The sequence below is a fragment of the Canis lupus genome, chromosome 5 (genome assembly GCF_003254725.2).
Source record: "Canis lupus dingo isolate Sandy chromosome 5, ASM325472v2, whole genome shotgun sequence".
Classification (NCBI taxonomy): Eukaryota; Metazoa; Chordata; class Mammalia; order Carnivora; family Canidae; genus Canis; species Canis lupus.
The window spans coordinates 77,037,849-77,058,578 of NC_064247.1; the positions used below are offsets into that span (position 1 = coordinate 77,037,849).

Consider the following 20,730-nt stretch of genomic DNA (forward strand, 5'->3'; position numbering starts at 1 on the left):
TGTCTGGAATTGCTTTCCCTGACTGTGAGCTGCCTGGAAGATTATGCCCTCCTTCCCAGTAGGGTGTAAACTGCAGGCCAGGATGGCTGGATGAGCTTGAGGGTTCTGAGTGGGACAAACTCAGAGACAATTTACATTCCAGAGCTCTGCATGACGTCAGGCAGGTCCCCTAGTTACCCCTTGTCCTATCTCATTTTTTAATTCTCTTACAGTTTCCCCCAAGAGGCTTACTTGATAAATCACCTGCCCAAGAATCGCCATCTCAGCCTCTGTTTCTAAGGAGACCACCGCAGCATTGTAGGATTCCAAAGATAAGAAAGCCAAATCTTGCTTCAAAGGACTCAGAGGCCAGTGAGTCCGAGACATATGAATGGGTACCATTCAGGACACAATTGCTCCAACAGTAAGGTGTGCAGAGTGCACAGGGGGTCAGTTCAAGACCAGGAGGGTCAGACAGCCTGGGTTTGAACTCTGGCTTCCCCATTCACACACTATGTAACTCTGTGATGTGGGTACTGCGTTAGTGATAGACTTCTCCTCATCTGATAGTTTGAGGCTTAATAAGTGGGGAAGCTCTGCAGGGTGCCTGAGTCAGGGTGAAAGTCCAATGCTGTGAGTTGCTCTTGTGCTAGGACTGCTGGGGAACACCTTCATTGTTGGAATTCAGATGAATTCCCTCCCTGCCTCCCTCCCTTCCTCTAGCTCCACTGATCACAAACCTGCTCCAGATTAGATTAGCCCGTTTTCTAAATAGAGATTATAATCCGTTGCTTTAAGTCATGTTAAAAGTAGGCAAATTCCTGAGCTCCTCTAGGCACAAAGTCCCAGCCATGTTTCCTTATTTATTGCCTGGCTTTGTGGTCTTACAGTTGCTGAACCTCCCACATTGGGAAGCAAATGACAGATGGGGCTGGCTCAGTGCCTCCCCTACCAGCTCATTCTAGCTCTGCCACAGGAGAAAGGAAAGCAAACTGCAGACACATACCCATTATGAAAGCAGCCTGCCTTAGCCCTTTGACTTTACTGTGTCCCAGAATGCTTCCAACTGGTCACCTGTGCAAAGGGAGAAGGTGGTGGAACATAATTGAGTAGCTGGAACTCAAGTTACCCAGACCTTAGGGGTTGAACTCATATATTTTTTAAAGGTTCTCAAAAGGAGTTGCAATTGGAGCTTCTAGAACGGTGGTTCTCCCTGCAGCTGTCCACTGGAATCACCTTTGGAACTCTAAGACCAAATGATGCCCAAGTCCCAACTGTAGAGATTCTGATTTACTTGGAGTCAGGATATTTAAAAGCTTCCAACATGATTCTAATGTGCACTCAAGGCTAAGAGAACCATGGGCTAAGAAGATGGTGGCAAGAAGGTCACACAAATTGCTGGAGAGAGCTAGCTCAGCCCTTCAGACACCATCTGTGAACCAGAAAGCAGTTGTCACCAGACAGCAAGGCTTATGTGCCATCATCTGGGCTTTGCAGCCTCCAGAACTGTGAGAGGTGAATGTGTGTTGCTTATAAGCCACCAGTCTCTGCTATTTTGTTATAGCAGTCCAAACAGATTAAAACAGACCCTAATTATATAACTGCAGTCACTTACTCTCTACCAGGTACTATATTAAGCACTTAATAAGGACTGTCTAATTAAATCTTCACAACAGCTCCATGAGGTAGGTACTAGGATGGTCCTCAGTCTTCAGATGATAACACTGAAGCTCAGAGAGCAAGTAAGTGGCTAAGTTAGCCTAGCTCCAAAGCTCACACTCTTAACTTTGTTGGATGGTCTACCTCATTAATGGTTAAGGGCTTCTCCTTGGTTGCATGGCAGTGACTTGCAGGCTTTTTCATTTTAAAAGTAAGTGGAAACTACAACATAAAGAACATACAGCATATTGTCTAGAACCTTTATTTGGACAATGAAGGTTCTGTCCTAATTGTAATCTAGGTAAGAAAAAGAAAGCCACAGTTGACCTTGCCTTGAAGTGATTTCCTACAAAGAGTTTTGCTGCAAGGTGAGTAGTGGAGGAATGTACCCAGAATCTCCTTGAAGCTCTCCAGAGGGATTTCTGTGAGAAATGGCCACTTCTGTAAAAGCTCCAGAAGGTGTCCCCACTGCTACATACTTTTCGAAAGACAGCCTAACAGGTAGGTAGGCTGTGAAATCTCCCTTGCTATCAGTTTCAAAGCCCTTTAGAAATACTTTCAAAACAGGATGGTTTTTTCAAGTTGATTTCTTTTTATGTCTGGTCTTCAGTAGATGGAGCTAGCTTTGGGGGATTTTAATTAACATGAACACGTAGATAAATCAAATAGACTCTTTTTAAGAATCAGATCACTAAATGAACCAAGCAGACATAACCCTAACTCAGGTTCAAATATGCACTGATGCTTTCCACTGATTTCTTTAGAAGCCAGCTTAACTCACACTGGATATCTACGAGGCCAATACCCTCCACCAGTGTTGGAGGCACTGACTGGAAAGATGCCTTAAAAGAATGAATCTGTAATAAGGTAACTAGAGTTCTTCTGTAACAACATAAAAGCAGGATGAAAAGTTTCATAATACTCAAAAGTGAAATGAAAACACCTCAGTTCATTTCTTTATGGGGTAACAAACATGGTATCTCAGGAAATTGGATGAACCAACTGCAAACAGAAGTAGATGATACCCCTAACGGTGATCACCTTTAAGTTAAATATGAAATGAGCAAAAAAGTCCACCCTCTTCAAAGGTCTCCTTCAAAGGGTTGGCCTTGATTTCTTGTGGGCCCACTACAAAGGCAGGAACTTGTTTCTGGAAGCTAAGACTTGAGAGATGGCTAGAGTCTTCCCATCAGTCCCAGATGCTAATGTGACTCCCTAGTCAGATAAATTAGCTGGCCCATCATAGCCAGAGAGGGAATTCTAGACGGATGGGCCATCAGGGAGGCCTGATGAGGGAGACCTGGGAAGCTTCTAGAGACATCACCATGCAGTATAGCAGGTCAGCTGAAAGCTGACATCACACTGTTTTCTTTTATGAGGGGCTTCAAATTTACTAAGAATGTCATATTTATAATGAGGGTGATACAAGATTTACTTTATTATTATAAAATTTGGAAATTTGGTTATAGAGGGAAGGCATAAGGGGAAGACAGTCATCTCCAAGCCAAGAAGATGACCTAGAATAGATCCTTCCCTCACAGCCCACAGAAGGAACCAACTCTGCCACCACTTTGATCTCAGATTTCTAGTTTCCAGAACTGTGAGAAAATACATTTATGTTGTTTAAGCCTTCCAGTCTGAGGTAAACTAGCAAACTAACATAAAACAGCACACTAATATAAATGCTCAATGTTTCTTGGGACTTTATCTGTGGGAATTCCTGTTAGCTCATCTATACCTGAAATTTAAAAATATATATATATTCAAATTGGCATTATAGCCCACCATATCACTGGAAATGGAGCTGTTTTTGCTGTCATTTAGAAACAAATTCCTTTTTTTTTTAAGTTTTGAGTAGTTATTTTTACTTTTTATGTATTTTTCTAAGTTGATGTGGACACCTTCTTTCTCAGCCTTCTTTGCCAAGTCCTCTAATTTTGCCTATTCTTCCAATCAAAGTCCCCTTCTTGTGCCTCCTCGAATCACAGAAGGCTAACACGAGAAAGCATATCATCTTGATATCCCCAGCACCTCATCTACAGAGTGAGCATAGGAAGATGGAGGAAGACAAAACTGCACATCTTGCAAACTCCTTGTATGTTGTCACTGGCTTCAGAAGAACTCAGATTTCCATCCTCATTTTTGCCACCCCATCCCTGCCAGAAGTTCTTAAATGAACAGATGGGGTCAAGGAGCATCTGTAAATGCATTGTGAGGAGCTAAGTGTCTATGACAGAGACTTACAAATCCGTTACTTAAAAAGAATCCCGGAAGTCCTGTTTAATGGAAACTATTTCTATTGTTCACCTGCTGTCATGCAGCATCTGGCTACTCACCAGGTTGTCTTGAAGGAGCCCAATTTCTACATTGATTCTTGCTCTATGGTGGGGCAGGGTGTGGGGGTACATATTCATGGAACTTCATTGCCATCCTTTCCAGTCCCAGACCCTCTTTATCCTTCTGCCACCAAATCTGGACTGTTCCTCTCTTCACCCATCAGCATTATCACCTATCTAGTTCCTTGAACCAAAAATCCAGGCATGGACCTTGATATATACACTTTTCTTCTCCCTCATATCCAGCCCCTTAGCAAGTCCTATTTGGTTCTCCTCTAAAATACCTTCACCTGGCTACAGACCATGACAGTTCTCATATTACTGAGGTCCTTAGTACAACAACTTATACGTTGAGCTCATTTTTGGGACCTCACTTGTCAATGTCTCTTTCCCATTCTCTCTCCTAAAGCCAACCCAATAGCTCCTCCAAAATGACTGCTGTCAAGCCCTGCTGTTACTTCCTGCTCAGGTCAACCTGATTCTTAGAGGGCAACGTGGTGTCCTTCAAACATAAAAAAAAAAAAAAAAAAAAAAAATCAAAACCAAAGGTTTTAAAGGGAGGCTCTGCAGTGGTTCTCTGGTTACACACTGTGAAGTATAAGAATAAGGAGCCAGCTGAGTTTGGGGTCCTGGCTTTTGAAGTACAGGGAGGTGGCTGGGCCCCACACTCTGCCTCTCCACTTCTCAGCACATGCGTTTTCACACACATGTCCTTCCAGAGTCTTTGATGGTGAGTGGGGATGAAAACATGCAAGAATGAATCAGAGAATACTAAAACCACCACTACCGCCACCAATGGTTTATCAATTCATATGGAGAGGGAGGGGTGTCATTTATCTTTGTAATCCCCACAGCACCTAGCACAATGTTTGGATAAAGTATTCACAAAAACTCATTTAAATGAAAGATGGATATTATTAATATATAGAAAAATGCTCTTTGATATGTCAGTAGAAGATAGTGGTTAAGGCAGGGGCTTTGCAGCCAGTGCACACCTAGAGTCTTAGATGCATTGTGTGGGCTCAATTTCAAGTAGAGAATATTAATACCAGGATTGTTGTATGATATGAGCTAAGATACTTAATGGGGTTAGAAGTGTGCCTGGCACAAGATAAGCACACAGTTATAGTTACTTTTATGGTCAAAATTACAGAATCTTTCTCTCATGCTCTTAATATTAAGATTTCAAGGGGGACCCCTGGGTGGCTCAGTGGTTTAGTGCCTGCCTTTGGCCCAGGGCATGGTCCTGGAGTCCTGGGATCAAGTTCCATATCGGGTTCCCTGCATGGAGTCTGCTTTCCCTCTGTCTGTGTCTCTGCCTCTCTCTTTCTCTGTGTCTCTCATGAATAAATAAATAAAATCTTTAAAAAAAATTAAGATTTGGCTGACACAGTTGTCTACAGGAAATAAATGCTATGGGAGAAGAATTTTGCTCTGGAAGGCTGTTCAAGGAGGTTTTTCTCATAGAAGAGATGTAGATTTGAGACCGTATTGGTGGTCTCATTATAGGTCTCAAAGATAGAGATGTTATTGTTCATATGAAAGATCGATGCTGTAGAAGCTGAAAATGTGAAGGTGCTTACAAAGCTGGTGCTCTGCACTCTACAGTGACAGGCAGAGCTGGGAGTAGGTGCAAAGGCCTCATTGTGAGTTGCTTTTCCCATGTCTGAGGGGCCTGGCAGCTTACCATGTCCCTGGGGCCCTGGTAAGTTCCCTCACATAGCTTTCCAAGAAGCTGCTATTTAATTTCATAATTGGATGCCCATTTCTTTGGCTTGGAGCTCACAAAGGAAACACAATGGGGTCTCATCAGTCATCGGGGTGGGCATCTTTGCTCTTTGCTACCTGGGATCCAGCCTCCCTTTCTCTGCTCAGGTGCCTTATGTTCTGCTCTGGCGATTAGCCTGTCTCTAGACTTGCAGCCTTGCTCAGAGGCATGACTGAGCTCCCTAGCCTTAGTTGAGGATGGACACAAGAACCAACCACAGCCAGTAAGTTGCAACAAAAACATTTGCCAGGGCTCATTTCAGACAAAGAGCCTCTACCTCTTTTCCCTGGACTTGAACCAGGCATGAGAGCTGGAGCTGCTGGAGCTTCTGAGTCATCTTGCAACTATGCATACAGGACCTGCCTGAGAATGGAGCTGACACAGCAGAGGGCAGAGCAAAGAGATGGGGTGGGAGATATGAGGTATCTCATATTGCCTGACCTTGGATCAAGCTGTGCCTGAAGCCTACACCTGGACATTTTCTGTTACATGAGCCAGTGCATTTTTTTTTTAAGTTAGTTTGAGTCTGGCTTGCTATAAATTAGAACCAAAAAGTTCCTTATGGCATTATAAAGTCATCAGTAATCAAAATCCATTTTTTTAGAAGCCAATTTGGACTGGCAGAGAATGAAGAGAGTATGAGACCTTGTTGCTGGCAAAGTTGGGGTATCTGGTAGGTGGAAGAATGGGCATCCTCCACATGTCTCTGTTTGAATTCCCGTAACCCAAGAATGTTTCCTTACATGGCAAAAGGGACTTGGCACATGTGATTAAGTTAAGGTCTTGACATGGGGAAGATGGATCTGGGTGAGGCCAATGATATAATCACAGGTGTCCTTACAAGAGGGAGGCAGAGAGTGATACTACCGCAGAGAATAGAGAAGGGGATGTGGTGATCTTAGCAGAGAGGGAGAGAGATGGGAAGACACTATGCTGTGGGCTTTGAGGAAGGAGGAAGGGGCCAGGAGCCAAGGAATGCCAGGAATGCAGTTTTAGAAACTGGGAAAGGTAAGATAAGGGATTTTCCTAGATTTTCTCTAGAACCTCTGGAAGGAGTAGAGAGAACATGGCTGAGGCCACACTTGGCTTAGGCCTAGTGACACGGATTCAGACTCTTGACCTCTAGAACTGGAAGAGACAACTTTACATTGTTTTAAGCCACTTAGTTTATGGTGATTTGATGAGTAATAAGAAACTACTAGGGGGAAGGAGGATAGCCTCCATTCCCATTGGCTTCATTCTTTGGATGGTGAAATTGTCATCGTGGCTCAGACACATGTAGGGGACAGTTAAGGAAGAAAGGGGCCTGGAGGGGCTTAGAGCTTGATTCTGCATTGTGCCCAAGGCCAGCTGTGGCCACTGCTTCTGTTCCCACTTTGGCTCTATTTGCTCCCTCATCAGAGCCTTATTTCTTCTTGTGCCAGGGCTCCATGCTCGCTTCCATCTCTCTTCCTTTTTTTTTTTTTTTTTTTTAAAGATTTTATTTACTTATTCATGAGAGACACAGGCAGAGGGAGAAGCAGGCTCCCCGCAGGGACTTGATCTCAGGAGCCCAAGATCATGCCCTGAGCTGAAGGCAGACGTTCAACCTCGCTTCTATCTCTTAAACAAACTTAACTCGGGGAGGTGGAAAAGAAAAAAAAATGTGAGTGCAGAAGCTTAAAGCATTCTGAGGCATGCAGGGCCAGTGGGGGACACAGAGGGATATTTATGGAAGGAATGAAGCTTAGACCAGTGAGAGGCACCTCAGCCCTCAGACATCAGGCTTCAGACTGATTTCAGAAGAAAATGTCTCAAAGTCACAGCTGGGATGTTGCTTCTCAAACATAGTCTGATATTAACATTTAATTAATGAACATTAATGAACAGTAGCCTCTTCAGTTTCCTCCATGAAGGAATGTTTGTAGGGGCTGGCATTTACTGAGCATTTATTACATGCCAGGCATAGTTCCAAGAGCTCTGCAGGTAGGGGAGTCCAAGGTCACAGCTAGCAGGCAGCCGAGCAGGAGGATCCTCAGAGTCCAGGCTCTTGGCCAGCACACTGAGCAGCCTGGGACTGTTGGATGCAAGGATACCCCGGACCTGCCCCCATGCCATCAATAAAGCTGTTTTTCTTTCCAAAAAAAACCCTAAAGAACCTGGCTGTGAGGAGGTGTGGTGGGGAGGAGAGGGAAGTGCACTGGGCCACCTGGCTTCAGCCTTGGTGAATGCGGCCTGGCACAGGAAACAGATTTTCTACCCTTTGTCAGAAAGAGTCAGCCCACTGTCTTGGTGTCTAAGGATCCTAGAGCTCCAGAACTTTAGGGTGCTGGGGAGTGCTTTACTTAGCAGCATTTGATATCAAGGAATGAAAGAGAGGAAGGGACCCTTTGAGAACCTGGAAACAGCTGCCAGCTTCAGATTTTCTTTCTTCTCAGAGACTCGTGGACTTCATAGACACATCTCCTTCAATCCTCATGACAGCTCCTTTAGGTGTCTACATTATCCACATTTTACAGGGAAGTAAACCTGAGCAAGGGGTCATAGGGCCAGGAAAACAGAGCCCAGATTCTAACCAGCCATGTCCAACTTCACAGTCCAGGACCTCAACTACCTGTTGAGGTAGATCATGTCTTACAAAAGTTCCACTTTTGAGGCAAATTGAGGAGTGATGCAGAGACAGATGGAAGTATCTAGAAATGAAGCTTCTCCAGTCCTTCCACTCTCCTCTTCCAATCACAATGTTGGACAACTGACACTCATCACAGAAAAATCAATGTGAGAACAATACATGTTCCTTTGCTGCAGGACTGGGTGCCCTTAGGCCCCTGTGTTCTATTTATCTATAATCTGATTTGGAAACAAAAACGCTGTGCTGGAGAAAGGGGAACCCTCTTGCACTGCTGGTGAGAAGGCAAGCTGGTGTAGTCACTCTGGAGAACAGTGTGGGGGTTCCTCAAAAAGTTGAAAATAGAGCTAACCTACTACCCAGCAATTGCACTACTAGGTATTTATATCAGACATACAAAGGTAGTGATCTGAAGGGACACCTGCACCCCAATGTTTATAGCAGCAGCATCAATAGCCAAACTATGGAAAGAGTCCAGATGTCCATCAACCGATGAATGGATAAAGAAGATGTGCATATATACGTGTATATGTAACAATGGAATATTACTCAGCCATCAAAAAGAATTAAATCTTGCCATTTGCAACAACGTGGATGGAGCTAGAGGGTACTATGCTAAGCAAAATAAATCAATCAGAGAAAGACAAATGCCATATGATCTCACTCATGTGCGGAATGTAAGAAACAAAACTGAGGATCATAGGGGAAGGGAGGGAAAAATAAAACAAGGCAAAATCAGAGAGGGAGACAAACTGTAAGAAACTCTTAATCATAGGAAACAAACTGAGAGTTGCTGGAGGGGAGGAGAATGGGGTAACTGGGTGATGGGCATTAAGGCGGGCATGTGATTAATTAGCACTGGGTGTTATAGAAGAATGATGAATCACTGAACTCTACCCTTGAAATTAATAATACACTATATGTTAATCAATTGGATGTAAACAAAAAAAAGATAACAAATTTTTTTAAAAGGCCATGCTGTCTTTGGGGACCAGTTGGCTATGTACTAAGTTCCAGCAGCATCTCAGCTTTGTGGTCCTGAGCCTAGGCAGAGATACCAGCGAGCTAGTGTCCACTTGGCTCTCTCTGGCCTCCTAGAGGTAAAGGCTGCTTCGAGGGTGGGCTGCCCCGTGTGCCTCTTTCATGCAGATGCTGTGAAGCATCATGTTCTTGACGAGTTGAGCAGTCATGCTAAAGAGACAGACCCAAGAAGGGGCACATTCCTGCAGTGCTGGCTCTGTCGGCAGCCACACTCACACCTTATTTCTCATCCTGGCTTCCTCATTACATGTGTATATATGCAGAGCTTGGACCATCAGCTACCAAAGTCAGTCTAAAACCCAGTCATGCACATGAACTCATGTGGATGAGCAGGTGTCTAAGACAATGACCTGCTTTCCTCTTAGGGAGTGCATTCTTGGCATGTGTGTCCATTTTCCTTCCTTCTTTGTTCTCATATGTGACATGAGGGCCAGCTTGGGAAAAAAAAATGCTCAATCAAGAGAGATGCTTTAAATGGCCTGGTCAGAATTGCCTACAAAGTCACACACATGCACACATGCACGTATACACATGTGCACCCATGGCAGATATGTGTGCTGTGATAGGTAGACATGCTGCATCTGTCTTGGCATCCTTATATCTTGCCCTAACAAGAGAAAAAACCTCTTTCATCCTTCTGTTTCTTTTATTAGCTGTAAGTCTTACGAGAATTCTAATTGGAAAAGAAAGGTTAGTGTTGGTATACTTGATAAAAGTGACCTTTAGCCAATGAGTGGTTTATGTTTTTTTCCGACGGTCTGTGGAGAAAGCCCGTCTGAAAGGCAAGTGGCATTTTTTTTTTCTACTCAAGGTGACATTTATACCTCGAACTTTTCCATTTGACAGGTGCCAAGAAGCTGACAGAAAAGAATCTTTAATCAGTTATGAAATGATTCTCCCTCACCACAAATACCCGGGAGGGAGCAGTTACAAATTTGAAGATACTCTTTGAGGACCTACTCTTAGCACTGCCTCCTCTGTGTTGGGCTCCGGGGTCCAGAGGTGATAGGACAGAAGTGCTCCCTGGCCTTAAGGGGGTGAAGAGCCAGCTAGAAAGTTGGATACTGAGCCATAATTATGAGCGTGATGTGTCACGAAGGCGATGGGCTACCAGGGCCTATGACAGGGGAGGTTATGTAGGGAATGGTCTCAAGACGGCTTCCCAGGAAAGCGTACTGGGGACAAGGGAGCAGGGGCTGGTGAGTTGAGGTGTGGGAATTGCTTCGGGCAGAGAACACAGGCTTAGACAGGAATGGCCCTGGACAGGAAAGGGGCTACCAGCATGGTGAGGGCAGAGTGAAGTGAGAAGAAACTGGAGAGGAACACAGGGGCAGCCCAGCTAAGCCTTGCTGAACTCAGGAAGCATGTGTACTTCATTCTAAGAAGCATGGGTGCTCTTTGAAGGTTAAGAACCAGGAAGTGACATGTTCATCACTTGGCTACCTGGGTGGATGATGGAGCCCAACAGGGGGCATCAGAGTGGTCCAGGCAAGAGAGGATGGCGACTTGAACTAGGATAATCACCACAGACATGGGAACGAGGGGGTTTCAGAAGGCAGATTGGGTGATGGGTCTGATGAGTGAGGTCAGGGAGAGGAAGGAATCTGAAGGACTCTCAGGACAACGTTGTCATTCATGGGGGCAGGGGGCCCTGGAGGAGAGGCAGGGAGGCGGGCAGCGGCAGAGCCTGAGTTTAGTGTGGGGCAGGTTGGACATGAGTCATCTAAGAAACATCTAAGAGAAGCTGTCAAGAAGGAGATGCCCTTGGACTCAACAGAGGGTCTAGGTAGAGACGGTCGGAAGCCTTGGCAGCAGGCGCTAAGTGCCATTGCAAGAAGAGCAGGGGCCTAGGAGGGAGTCCTGGGTCCCATGCACAACGTACCTGTTGCCAGCCCAGGGCTGAGAAGGAGTGAAAGGTTGAGGTGATAAGCAGGAAAGCAGGAGAGAGCAGTGTTATTCAAAGTAAGAGAGGCAGGTGTTTTGGAAGGAGGAGTTGGGTAGCCATGTTGAATGAGGCTGTTATCTTTCTGGAAAAAAAAAAAAGCAGACTTTGTCGCCTCTTGATTACAAATCTCTCCAGTCTTTCCAAGAGTCTAAACTCCTTGTCCCAGGCACCAGGCCTCTCACACACTACTGCCAATCTACATCCCAGACTTCTCCCCCGCCAGTGAAGTCTGTATTGTAGCCGCGCTGACGGGCCCTCTGTGGACACTGGTAGATGCGTGTCACTTGCCCTTCCAGCATTCATTCTCCCGTATGTCAGTTTTTGTCTGGAGATCTGCCCCACCCCCACCCCATTCAGTCCACGGGGTGCTGAGGTCATCACGGCAGCCCTTGGTCTGGGGCACGTAGCCCAGCCAACACTGATCAGTGCTTTGCCCTCCACTTGTAGAAGGGACAGGCAATGTGAGTGAGTTGGTCTGATCAGAGCGTCTCCAGACAGTCCTGGTACAAAGGCTAATAATGTGCCTTTCTGGGAGCTCAGATCTGCAAGGATGTGGCCCCAGGAGCACTGGCAGCCACGTGGGGACCACAGGAGAAAAGTTAACCTGAAACCTTGGCTAACACTAGAAAGAGCGAGAGCGAGAGAGAGAGAGAGAGAGAGAGAGAGAGAGCAGGGCTGAGAGATGAGGCCCCTGGCTCGGGTGACTCTGTTTGAGGCTTTGAGTTAAGCTGGGCCGGAAGCCAGAGTGAATCTGGACTTTTGAGTCGTAGGAGTCAGTGAATGTCCTTCCCTTTTCATTTTTGTTTAGGGTCAGGTTTCCTGTCACTTGCGACAGAATGGAATCCATGAATCCTAACTAATATAAACATGCTATTCCTGTTCGGTGGTGTTTCCTCACTGCTCTGCCGGAGACATTGAACTGTGCTTCTCGGGGCAGCCTTCTTGGATTCTTTGGAGCTGTCATCCCTGCTCTGTCCTTCCTCAGAGCCTGGCGTTATCACATGTTCCCTCTGCTTCCCCAGGAGCCTCAGGCCAGAAATCATGTCTTACTTTTGTATCCCTGATGCCTCACACACTGTCTGGTGTATAAAAGTCACTTATCTAATATTTTCTGAATGACTCTCTGAATGAATGAATGACTTAAGTGAACAAATGAATTATAAGCAGAAGTTCGATATCGAGATATAGAAAGATCCTGAAGACAGGGGAAAATGCTTAAATCAATGAAAAATTAAGTGCATCATCTCTAGTAGTGGCCAAGTACATTTTTAAAATGCCATTATTTTAATTATGGAAATGGCCTCTCAAAAATGAAAAATAAACAAAGCATGTCCCTTCCTCCTGCATAGAATAAACTCATGTAGCTATGTTACTTCAACAGAATAACTTCACAGAATCTGATATTCAAAGCTCATTAGGGTAGGTTGGCTGCTTTCATTCCAAACCTAAACAGTCCTTGGCACCTAATGAGCAGGCTCTGTCGTTCAGACCCCAGGCCGGCTACGCTGGGTCATCATTAGATGTCTTGGGAAGACATCCAGAGCGAGCCGTGGTTACCATGGTAACAAGCAAGGGAAGGGAAAAGCTGGCTGTCATATACAAGATGAGGGGTGCATACGGGAGGTACTGATGAGCTGAGGAAACAACGTGAGCCTTCCCTATTCAGAGTGGCTACTGGACATTTGGATGCTGAACACAGAGCTGTCCAAACATCCAAGAAGGAGATAATACATAAGTCAAAGACAAGTACATTTGTCCTGGTCGCCAAAGAGGCTTTGGGCTCAGAAGAAAATGTTCCTAAGACTTGAGTGAAACAGGCTGTTTATATTTTTTTAAGCAGTGTTTTCCAAATCAAGTCTGGCTTTAGCTTTTAATTGAACAGAGAGACACTTCTAAATCCAAATATTGTGAAGACAGCTTTCCTCGTTCAGCACTAGCCACCTCCCACTGCTTTGGGCATATATACATCTGCATGCATCATATGTGTCTAAACATGGGGTAGACCAAAACCCTCTGAAAGCTGCAGAGCATGGAGCTCAGTGCAGCACGTACTCAACATAACTTAATACTCGATTTGTGCTTTGGGTTTGAAATGCTTAAGAAAACTCTATAACGACTTCATTTTTTTAGTGACAAATGTCTAATGATCCAACCACTCAATTCAAAGTTAAAGTAGGCTTATGGATATTATTCTGCTAATTTGGTGGTAATTGGGGCTTTCAAAGATCTTTTATATGCTTTTCCTGCTTGAAAATCTAGGACTGGGTGTTATTCTGTATGTTGGCAAATTGAACACCAATAAAAAATAAATCTATTATTAAAAAAAAAGAAAAAATCTAGGATGAACCATGATTTGAAGCCTTTGCTCTTTCTGTCAATAATTGGTTTTCGGAACTGAAGTGTGAAAGCCCCAGTACACAGAATACAGGAAACCCAGTGCACGGCCCAAAGGAGAGGACAATGAACAGCAGGGAAGAGCTCTGGTGGACTGCGGGGCAGGTGTGTACCTTATCCGATTTTCCTCATTGTCAACCAGGAAAAACCAGCGGAACTTCACCATCAGGGGGCTGCAGTTGGTGATTGTTATGTATCGGATCACCTCAGTATCATTCAGGATACAGCCAAAATCCAGCTCCATGGTCTCAAAGCTGAGGTTAGGGTAGTGCACTTCTCCACGCAGGTTTAGGCTGTCGATTTGAGGGTGTTCCATGTACTTGATCTCTAGAATTTCTTCTGCTACCCAGTTGTTCAAATCACTTCTGTAGGAAGGGTCAAATTTGACCAGCAAGTTTTTTTCTCCATCAACCTCCAGCTTAATAGGCTACAAATAAGATAATGGGGGTTACCAATCTTTGTCCTATGCATTTCCAACCTGCTTTATGAAACAGAACAACCAGGGATTTATGCATATTTATGTACATAAACACATGCAGATACACACCTACAGACAAAGAGATTAGTATGAAATATATATATATCCACACATCTTTGGTCCATAATTATATATTTATACTTATACATAATTAAATAGCCAGTATATATAAATCTATATAGATATCTATACTATCTGGACAGCTATAAGTATTTTATATACATATATGCACATGCACATATATTTTCTTAGTTGAAAATGAAAGCAAGGAAAATCTGGACAGGAATCATTTGAAGGAAGGGATTTTGGTAATAGTTGTGAAGTTATAAGGATTGAGGAGTTGCAAAAGGGAAAGTCTGCAATGAATAACTATTATAAAATATTCTTAACTGAAAATAAATTCGATTGTAAAATGTCCTTCCTACACAAGTGGGAAAAATCCTTTGCTTAAGAAATTTTTCAAAGGCTTTCTAAAGCCCTGGGGGAGAGGCTCTGGAGCGGGTGACCCAGAAAAGGAGGGATTAGGCAATTTAATTTCTTTTCTCACGCCTGCAATTCTAACTCTTAAGTGCAGTGTTATCTACTTTCTGCTGTTTTCTATTCAACTTAAAATGACACTCGGAAGCTTGACAGAGTTTGTTCAGTAGATTGTGTTTATCCTTTTCTCTCTTCGATTTAAGTCCTCATGGGTTCCTTGATGCCAAGGCCTCTGGAACATCTTACCATACAAAGACTGGCTATGAGTTGGCTTTTTCAGGAATTGCTTTATTCACAGTTAATCCACAGGAAAGGAACCTCCTGGTTTTACAGAAAGTGCCCCAAGGCAGTTGGGAGGTGTGCACACAGGGATGAGTGTTTTACAGAGCTCTTCCCTCTCCACAGAGTTTTCAGGTTCCGGTATTTAACTGCGTGACTCTGTGACATGATTAGATGGCTTCAGGGGATAAAGCCAATCACCTGACTCAGGCGTCAGAGAGAGGGCAGCTAATCCCATCTGAGAGCAGGGCTGGCCACTGGTACAGGTGGCAGGGTACAATTTAGAACCCATCCTTGCAGAACACACCATGTGCGGCAGAGCTCACTATTGCAATGCCTGGTGTTTAAATATATTTGAAGACTGACTTAAATGTTTCCCCCCTTTTATTGTTTTATAGAAATGATACACATCCACAATAGTTTGCATTATATATAAAACACAAAGAGGAAACTCAACTAAAATGTCACCATATGTTATTTCTCAGAGTTAGCATTTTTTAAACATTAGTGCATACGTAATGGATGGCTAAATACAATTTTTACAAAAATGAAATTAGGCTAATTTACTTTTTTAAATATTTGAGTTTTTCTCAAAAAGAAACACCTTAAAATATTCTTTTTTAAATTAATTAATTAATTAATTAAATTAATTACACACAGAGAGAGGCAGAGACATAGGCAGAGGGAGAAGCAGGCAGGACTTGATCCCAAGACACGGGATCACAACCTGAGCTGAAGGCAGACACTCAACCACTGAGCCACCCAGGTGCCCTTAAAAAAATATTCTTACACAAGAGATATTAATCCTAAAATCATAGACTCTGGAGCCAGACTGCTTGGGTCCAAATCTGACCTCTGCCAGTTACCAGGTCTGTGAATTTGAGCAAAGCTGCTTAGCCTTTCTAGCCTTCAGTTTCTCCATCCATAAAATAGGGGTGATAATAGTCACTTCCTCTTTTTAAGAGGATGAAATAAGTTAATATTTAGGTGATGTGTTCAGAGCAGTGTCTGCCACATGGTGTACAGTATGTAAATGCCAATTACTACTATAATCAATCCCTTTATGATAAAGAAAAACGATGGTCAAGTATTCAGCAGTTTCAAATTTAGACAAGAGTTTATTGATGCCCACCTATAAAAAGGGACAAAATATCAACACATTTCTGTTCTACGTATCTCCCAGTTTTTGTTGGCTATCGTGTTACTTTTTAAAAGTACAGGTTTCAAAATCCTATTCCAAAGTCATCACCACCAAAGTTGTGTAGTCTCAGTTCGATAGCTGAATTGGCTCAGTGCTTCTTACCAATCTTTCCCTTATTGTTTTTTTTTCATTCCTGAATGCCTTATTCGGTTCTTCTCCTCAATGGTTGTATTTCATTGGCAAATTGGTTTTTCAACAAAGTTGTAGGCAAGCTGGGTTCACTGATTCCTGGCATTCTGAGAGTGTCTGTCTGTTGTCTTTATACTCAAAGGACAGCAGCTGGGTTGCTCTTTCTCTCAAAACTCTGTAGCCATTGGTCCATTGTCATCCAGCATTAAGTATTATCTTGGAGAAGTTTGGGGTTAGTCTAAGCTCTTCCCTTGATGGGTCCCTTCTTTACTGCTGAGAGGCCATAGAATTCTTTGGTTATCAGTAAGACCAATAATTTCACTAAGATATGTCTCCCTGTTGAACATTCCATAACATTTTGTCCCAGGAGAAAATGCCTTACTTTAAAAGATCTAAACATCTTATCTGAGACAACTAGTACCCCTCTCCTGAAGTAACCAAGGTTACAAGTGTCTTGCTTGTCCTTGTGGAGATATTATAGGGAAATAAAATCACGTTCACATATGTATTTTTAAATATTTTTATATATACGATAGCATACTGTGCACTTTTGTTCTGAAATTCGCTTTTTTCACTGGGAGAGCACTCTTCAGTGCATATGCAGTTGCCTCATAGCTGAAATATATTCCATCATAAAATTCTGCCAACATTGATTTAACCAATTTGATGGATATTGGCTCCCAATCTTTTGTTGTTGTAACCAATGTTGTAATGAATATCCTTGTCTATATGTTATCTTATATTGCCAAAGGGTAAATTTCTAGCAGTAGAATAACTAGGTCAAAGATTATGGGCATTTAAAAAATTTTGATGGCTATAGCCATATCTGGTGTATACAGCCTTCTGATGTATATTTCCCCAACAATGTGGGAGCACCTGTTTCCACATGCCCTCCCAACACAGAGCACTATCCAATTTTTGCTCTTTGTCAAACTGATAGGAAAAAAAAGTTTCATAGTCATTTTAATTTGCATTTCTTCTAATGTGATTAAAGTTGAGAACGATTTTCATAAATTCAAGAACTGCTTTATTTTTCTTTCCGTGAACTCTGTTCATTTCCTCTACCTGTTTTTCTATTGGGCTGTTGGTATTTTTCCTGTTGATTTGTAGAGACTCTGTATTTTTTTTAACTATATGTATGCTTTTATTAAAGTTACATGCACAAATAATACGGAAGGTCAAATTGTGCTATAAAAGTTATAAGAAGCTATAGTTCCTGACCCAACCTGAGATCCTAAAGATCCAGAGGCTGCCATTTCTCAATGTGTATAGTAGGGCTGGTCTACAGAACAGCTTTGTTGGGTGAAGAGGGGATGATCAGTTGGTGGACATACCCCAGACACCAGGGATTATCCTGGAAGGCTGAAACTCACACTAGAAACATTACATTTCCCCTGACATTTTGATTAATTTATCTAGGGAAAAGTACTTATCTGTAGGTCTTGGGATAAAAGCCAGCTGCTCATATTTTTTGTGTGGCGTCAGGTGGGACAACTATCTAGGGCATGGAATCCCTTTATTTTCAGTGCTCTCCTCGCACCTGTTGTCTCTGAGCTCAGGCTACTTAGGTTGAAAGACTCTCATATCGTTGCAGTTTCTCTGGAGAATTTTCTAGAATGCACGCTTTTGTGCTTTTTTGTCAGTCCATTCCATCTTCATTCTATCTTCTAGAACTTGTTTAAATCTCTCATTATCTAGTTATACCCATTCTTTTCTCCCTTTATTTTATTGTTCTAGGCTTCTTTCCTTCTGAACATTTCTACTTTTAAGGTTTCAGGAGGGACAAGAGAGTAGGTCTAATCTACCACCCAGACTAAGAAAGCTGTTCTTGCCTAAATTTGTATTTTGGAAATGGATTATCACCCATTTTGTTCTCCTCTGCTCTGTGAGTTTAGTCTTCATCTCCACTTTGTTCACTTGTATCTCATCTTTAAGCTCTTTTTAAGACAAGTCATATCATCTATCATTTCTTTGAGACTGTAGAGAACAACATTTATACTTCTGGTCTTCTTTGCATAGGTTCCCTGGCAGTAGGTTTTTCTTTTATCTCTCCTTCCTTTATGCCTCTGTTAAAAGATCTTAGCTGTTTTTCCCCCCAGCTCAGGCTTGAACAAAACCCATTAAGGGACTGTGGGTGGGGAGGGGGAGGGGAGTGTGGTAGTGCAGTGTACAGCCACCAGTTGGGTACTGTCTGAAACCCTCTCACTGAGCAGCTCTGTCCTCCTTCTCCCCCCACGATCCAGCTCCCTGAGTAAGGCTCACAGCAAATCTCCTTCAGTCATGGGCTCCTTCTGAGATCTCACTGTTGCTGCCTACCCTCCCTTTCTCCTTTATATCACTTCTTCATTAGCTGCCTCCCTAGACTGGGAGGATGTACACAATGGTGTGTGGATATGGTTTCTCCTTCACTCCTTCCCTTCAGCTCTTCAGTACCACTTAACCTTGACCACTTGCCCCATGGCCTGGCCATTCCCACTGGCATCCTCATGCCCAGCAAAGGATCACAGGGGTGATGTTGTAGGGATCAGTCTGGACCCTGAATCAGACTGGTGCCTTGATAAGCTCATAGTCTCCTCCCTCAGCCCGGTTCAGATTTCTTAGTATCTGGAGATGGGATCTTTGGTTTAGGGATTAGGTTTTAGCTATTTCCTTATTGCATAGAGTATGGAGCTTTGGTGGGATTTGAGAAAAGAGAATGAAAAGATCTCTATTACCATTAGTAGGAAGTCACTATTTTCTAAAGATTGCAATGGACAGGAATGAAGGGTTATCATAAGTTCTTACACCAGTAATAATAGTTGATTGACATTGGAATTTATGACATCTTTCTGTAGTGTTTCCTTTTTTGTTTCTTGAATTCTTTCTACTTGCCTGGGCCAAAATTAGGTAGTATACTGGCATTATTCTCTTCCTTGGTCACACACTCAACTCTCGTAGGAGCTTGTTAGGACAGTCCTTGTCAACTCACCTCAGGAGTTAATGGCAGGGGAGATTTATCAGTTTCACAAATAAAGAAGGGTCCGCTGGTTGAGAGTAACACATTCACAGGCAGGGTGGAAATGTTCTTCATGACCAAGGGCTGGTAATCAGGTTCTAGGATGGTGTTAGGCTTCTGCAAAAGAGGAAAAAGGAAACCAAGTTATGGTAAACATAGTAAGCTTTTAGCAACCACAGCCTCATATTCATTGTTAACAGAATTAGCTTTTCCTGCTCTTCCTTGTCATCTGTCTCTCTTTCTCTGTCTTCCCCTAACCCTTGTATAGATTTAGATAATCATTTGGAATTTATGGTGGACTACTGAAAAGGCCAGAAAACACAGATTAGATTTCTTCATCTTCTGTTGCCAGGCTAAAAACACCTATACAAGCCAGGCCTCTCGGTAGTGCTATTACTATAGAAATTTCCAGTCTCATAAAACAAAGTCTAGTAAACTAGAAATATCTTGTAAAAGAACCTGTGCCTGATTATAATAAAGATTATTTTCCTTATACAATATTTTTTCTATGCTTAAAAAAATCACACTTGCAAAAATTTATACATTTATAATATATTGTTATATTGACAAATGCTCATAACTACTTCCTGTAAATATTTTCCTGATAACACTGGGATTTAGAAGCATCTTTTCACTTTCTTAGATGCATCAAATTTAATTTTTCAAATGGAGAATGCATCAGAAATGGATCTTTAGCTGAAAATTTTTCTCATTCTAATTTTGGAGTCCACATTATTTCTTGTGTGCCTTGGAAAGGGGGTCCTTTAATACCAGCAGGAGGCAATCAGCCTCAATCTACTATTTCCAAAGAGAGCCTCCCTCCAATCATTCCCACAACTCTAGCCGGTTTTCACCAGACCTCATCATTTTGATTTGCTTTTTCTCCTTGTTCCAATTTCAGTTAAATCCTTCCAGTTCTATATATTGGTCAGAGTCTGTCTCTGCTTCTTTGTTCAAAACAGTCTTCCTTCTGCTGTGGTTCCTGGCCCTGCCTCTGGCTCTGTGGAGCTTGCAGAACTGGTGCCTGTCATGTCCATGTCAGTTTGGGCTGCTAAAACAAATGTCACAAACTGGCTGGTTTAAATGGCAGACATTTAGGCCTCATAGCTCTGGAGGCTGGGAAGGCCAAAATCAAGGTACCAGCAGATCCAGTGTCCGGCTTCTGATGGCTGTCTTCTCACTGTGTCCTGGCATGACTGAGAGGGAAATCATATCTCTTGTCTCTACTTCTCAGGGCACTAATCCCATTGCTGAAGGCTCTGTCTTCATGACTTCATCACTGCCCAAAGGCCCCACTCCAACCATCACATTAGAGATTAGGAGTTCACTTATGAATTTGGGGAGAGGAGGCACAGACCTAAGCACCTAAGCCTTGCAATAGTTGTACTGTGCTGGTCCCCTGTACGCTCCTCGAGTTCTTTCAGGGGTTCATTCTGGCACT

General features: G+C 43.1%; 1 protein-coding gene across 4 annotated transcripts in view; it reads right to left on the reverse strand.

Annotated features, from left to right (window-relative positions):
• The window catches only part of HYDIN (HYDIN axonemal central pair apparatus protein), a 383,279-nt gene that overhangs the window by 142,702 nt on the left and 219,847 nt on the right, over window positions 1-20,730 (reverse strand). For all 4 annotated transcript variants that reach the window (XM_049110700.1, XM_049110701.1, XM_049110698.1 and 1 more), the window contains 2 exons: window positions 19,263-19,406; window positions 13,844-14,157 (listed from right to left, as the gene is read on the reverse strand). In XM_049110700.1, the coding sequence (XP_048966657.1) occupies window positions 13,844-14,157; window positions 19,263-19,406 (458 nt within the window). The remainder of the gene's footprint in view (window positions 1-13,843; window positions 14,158-19,262; window positions 19,407-20,730) is intronic.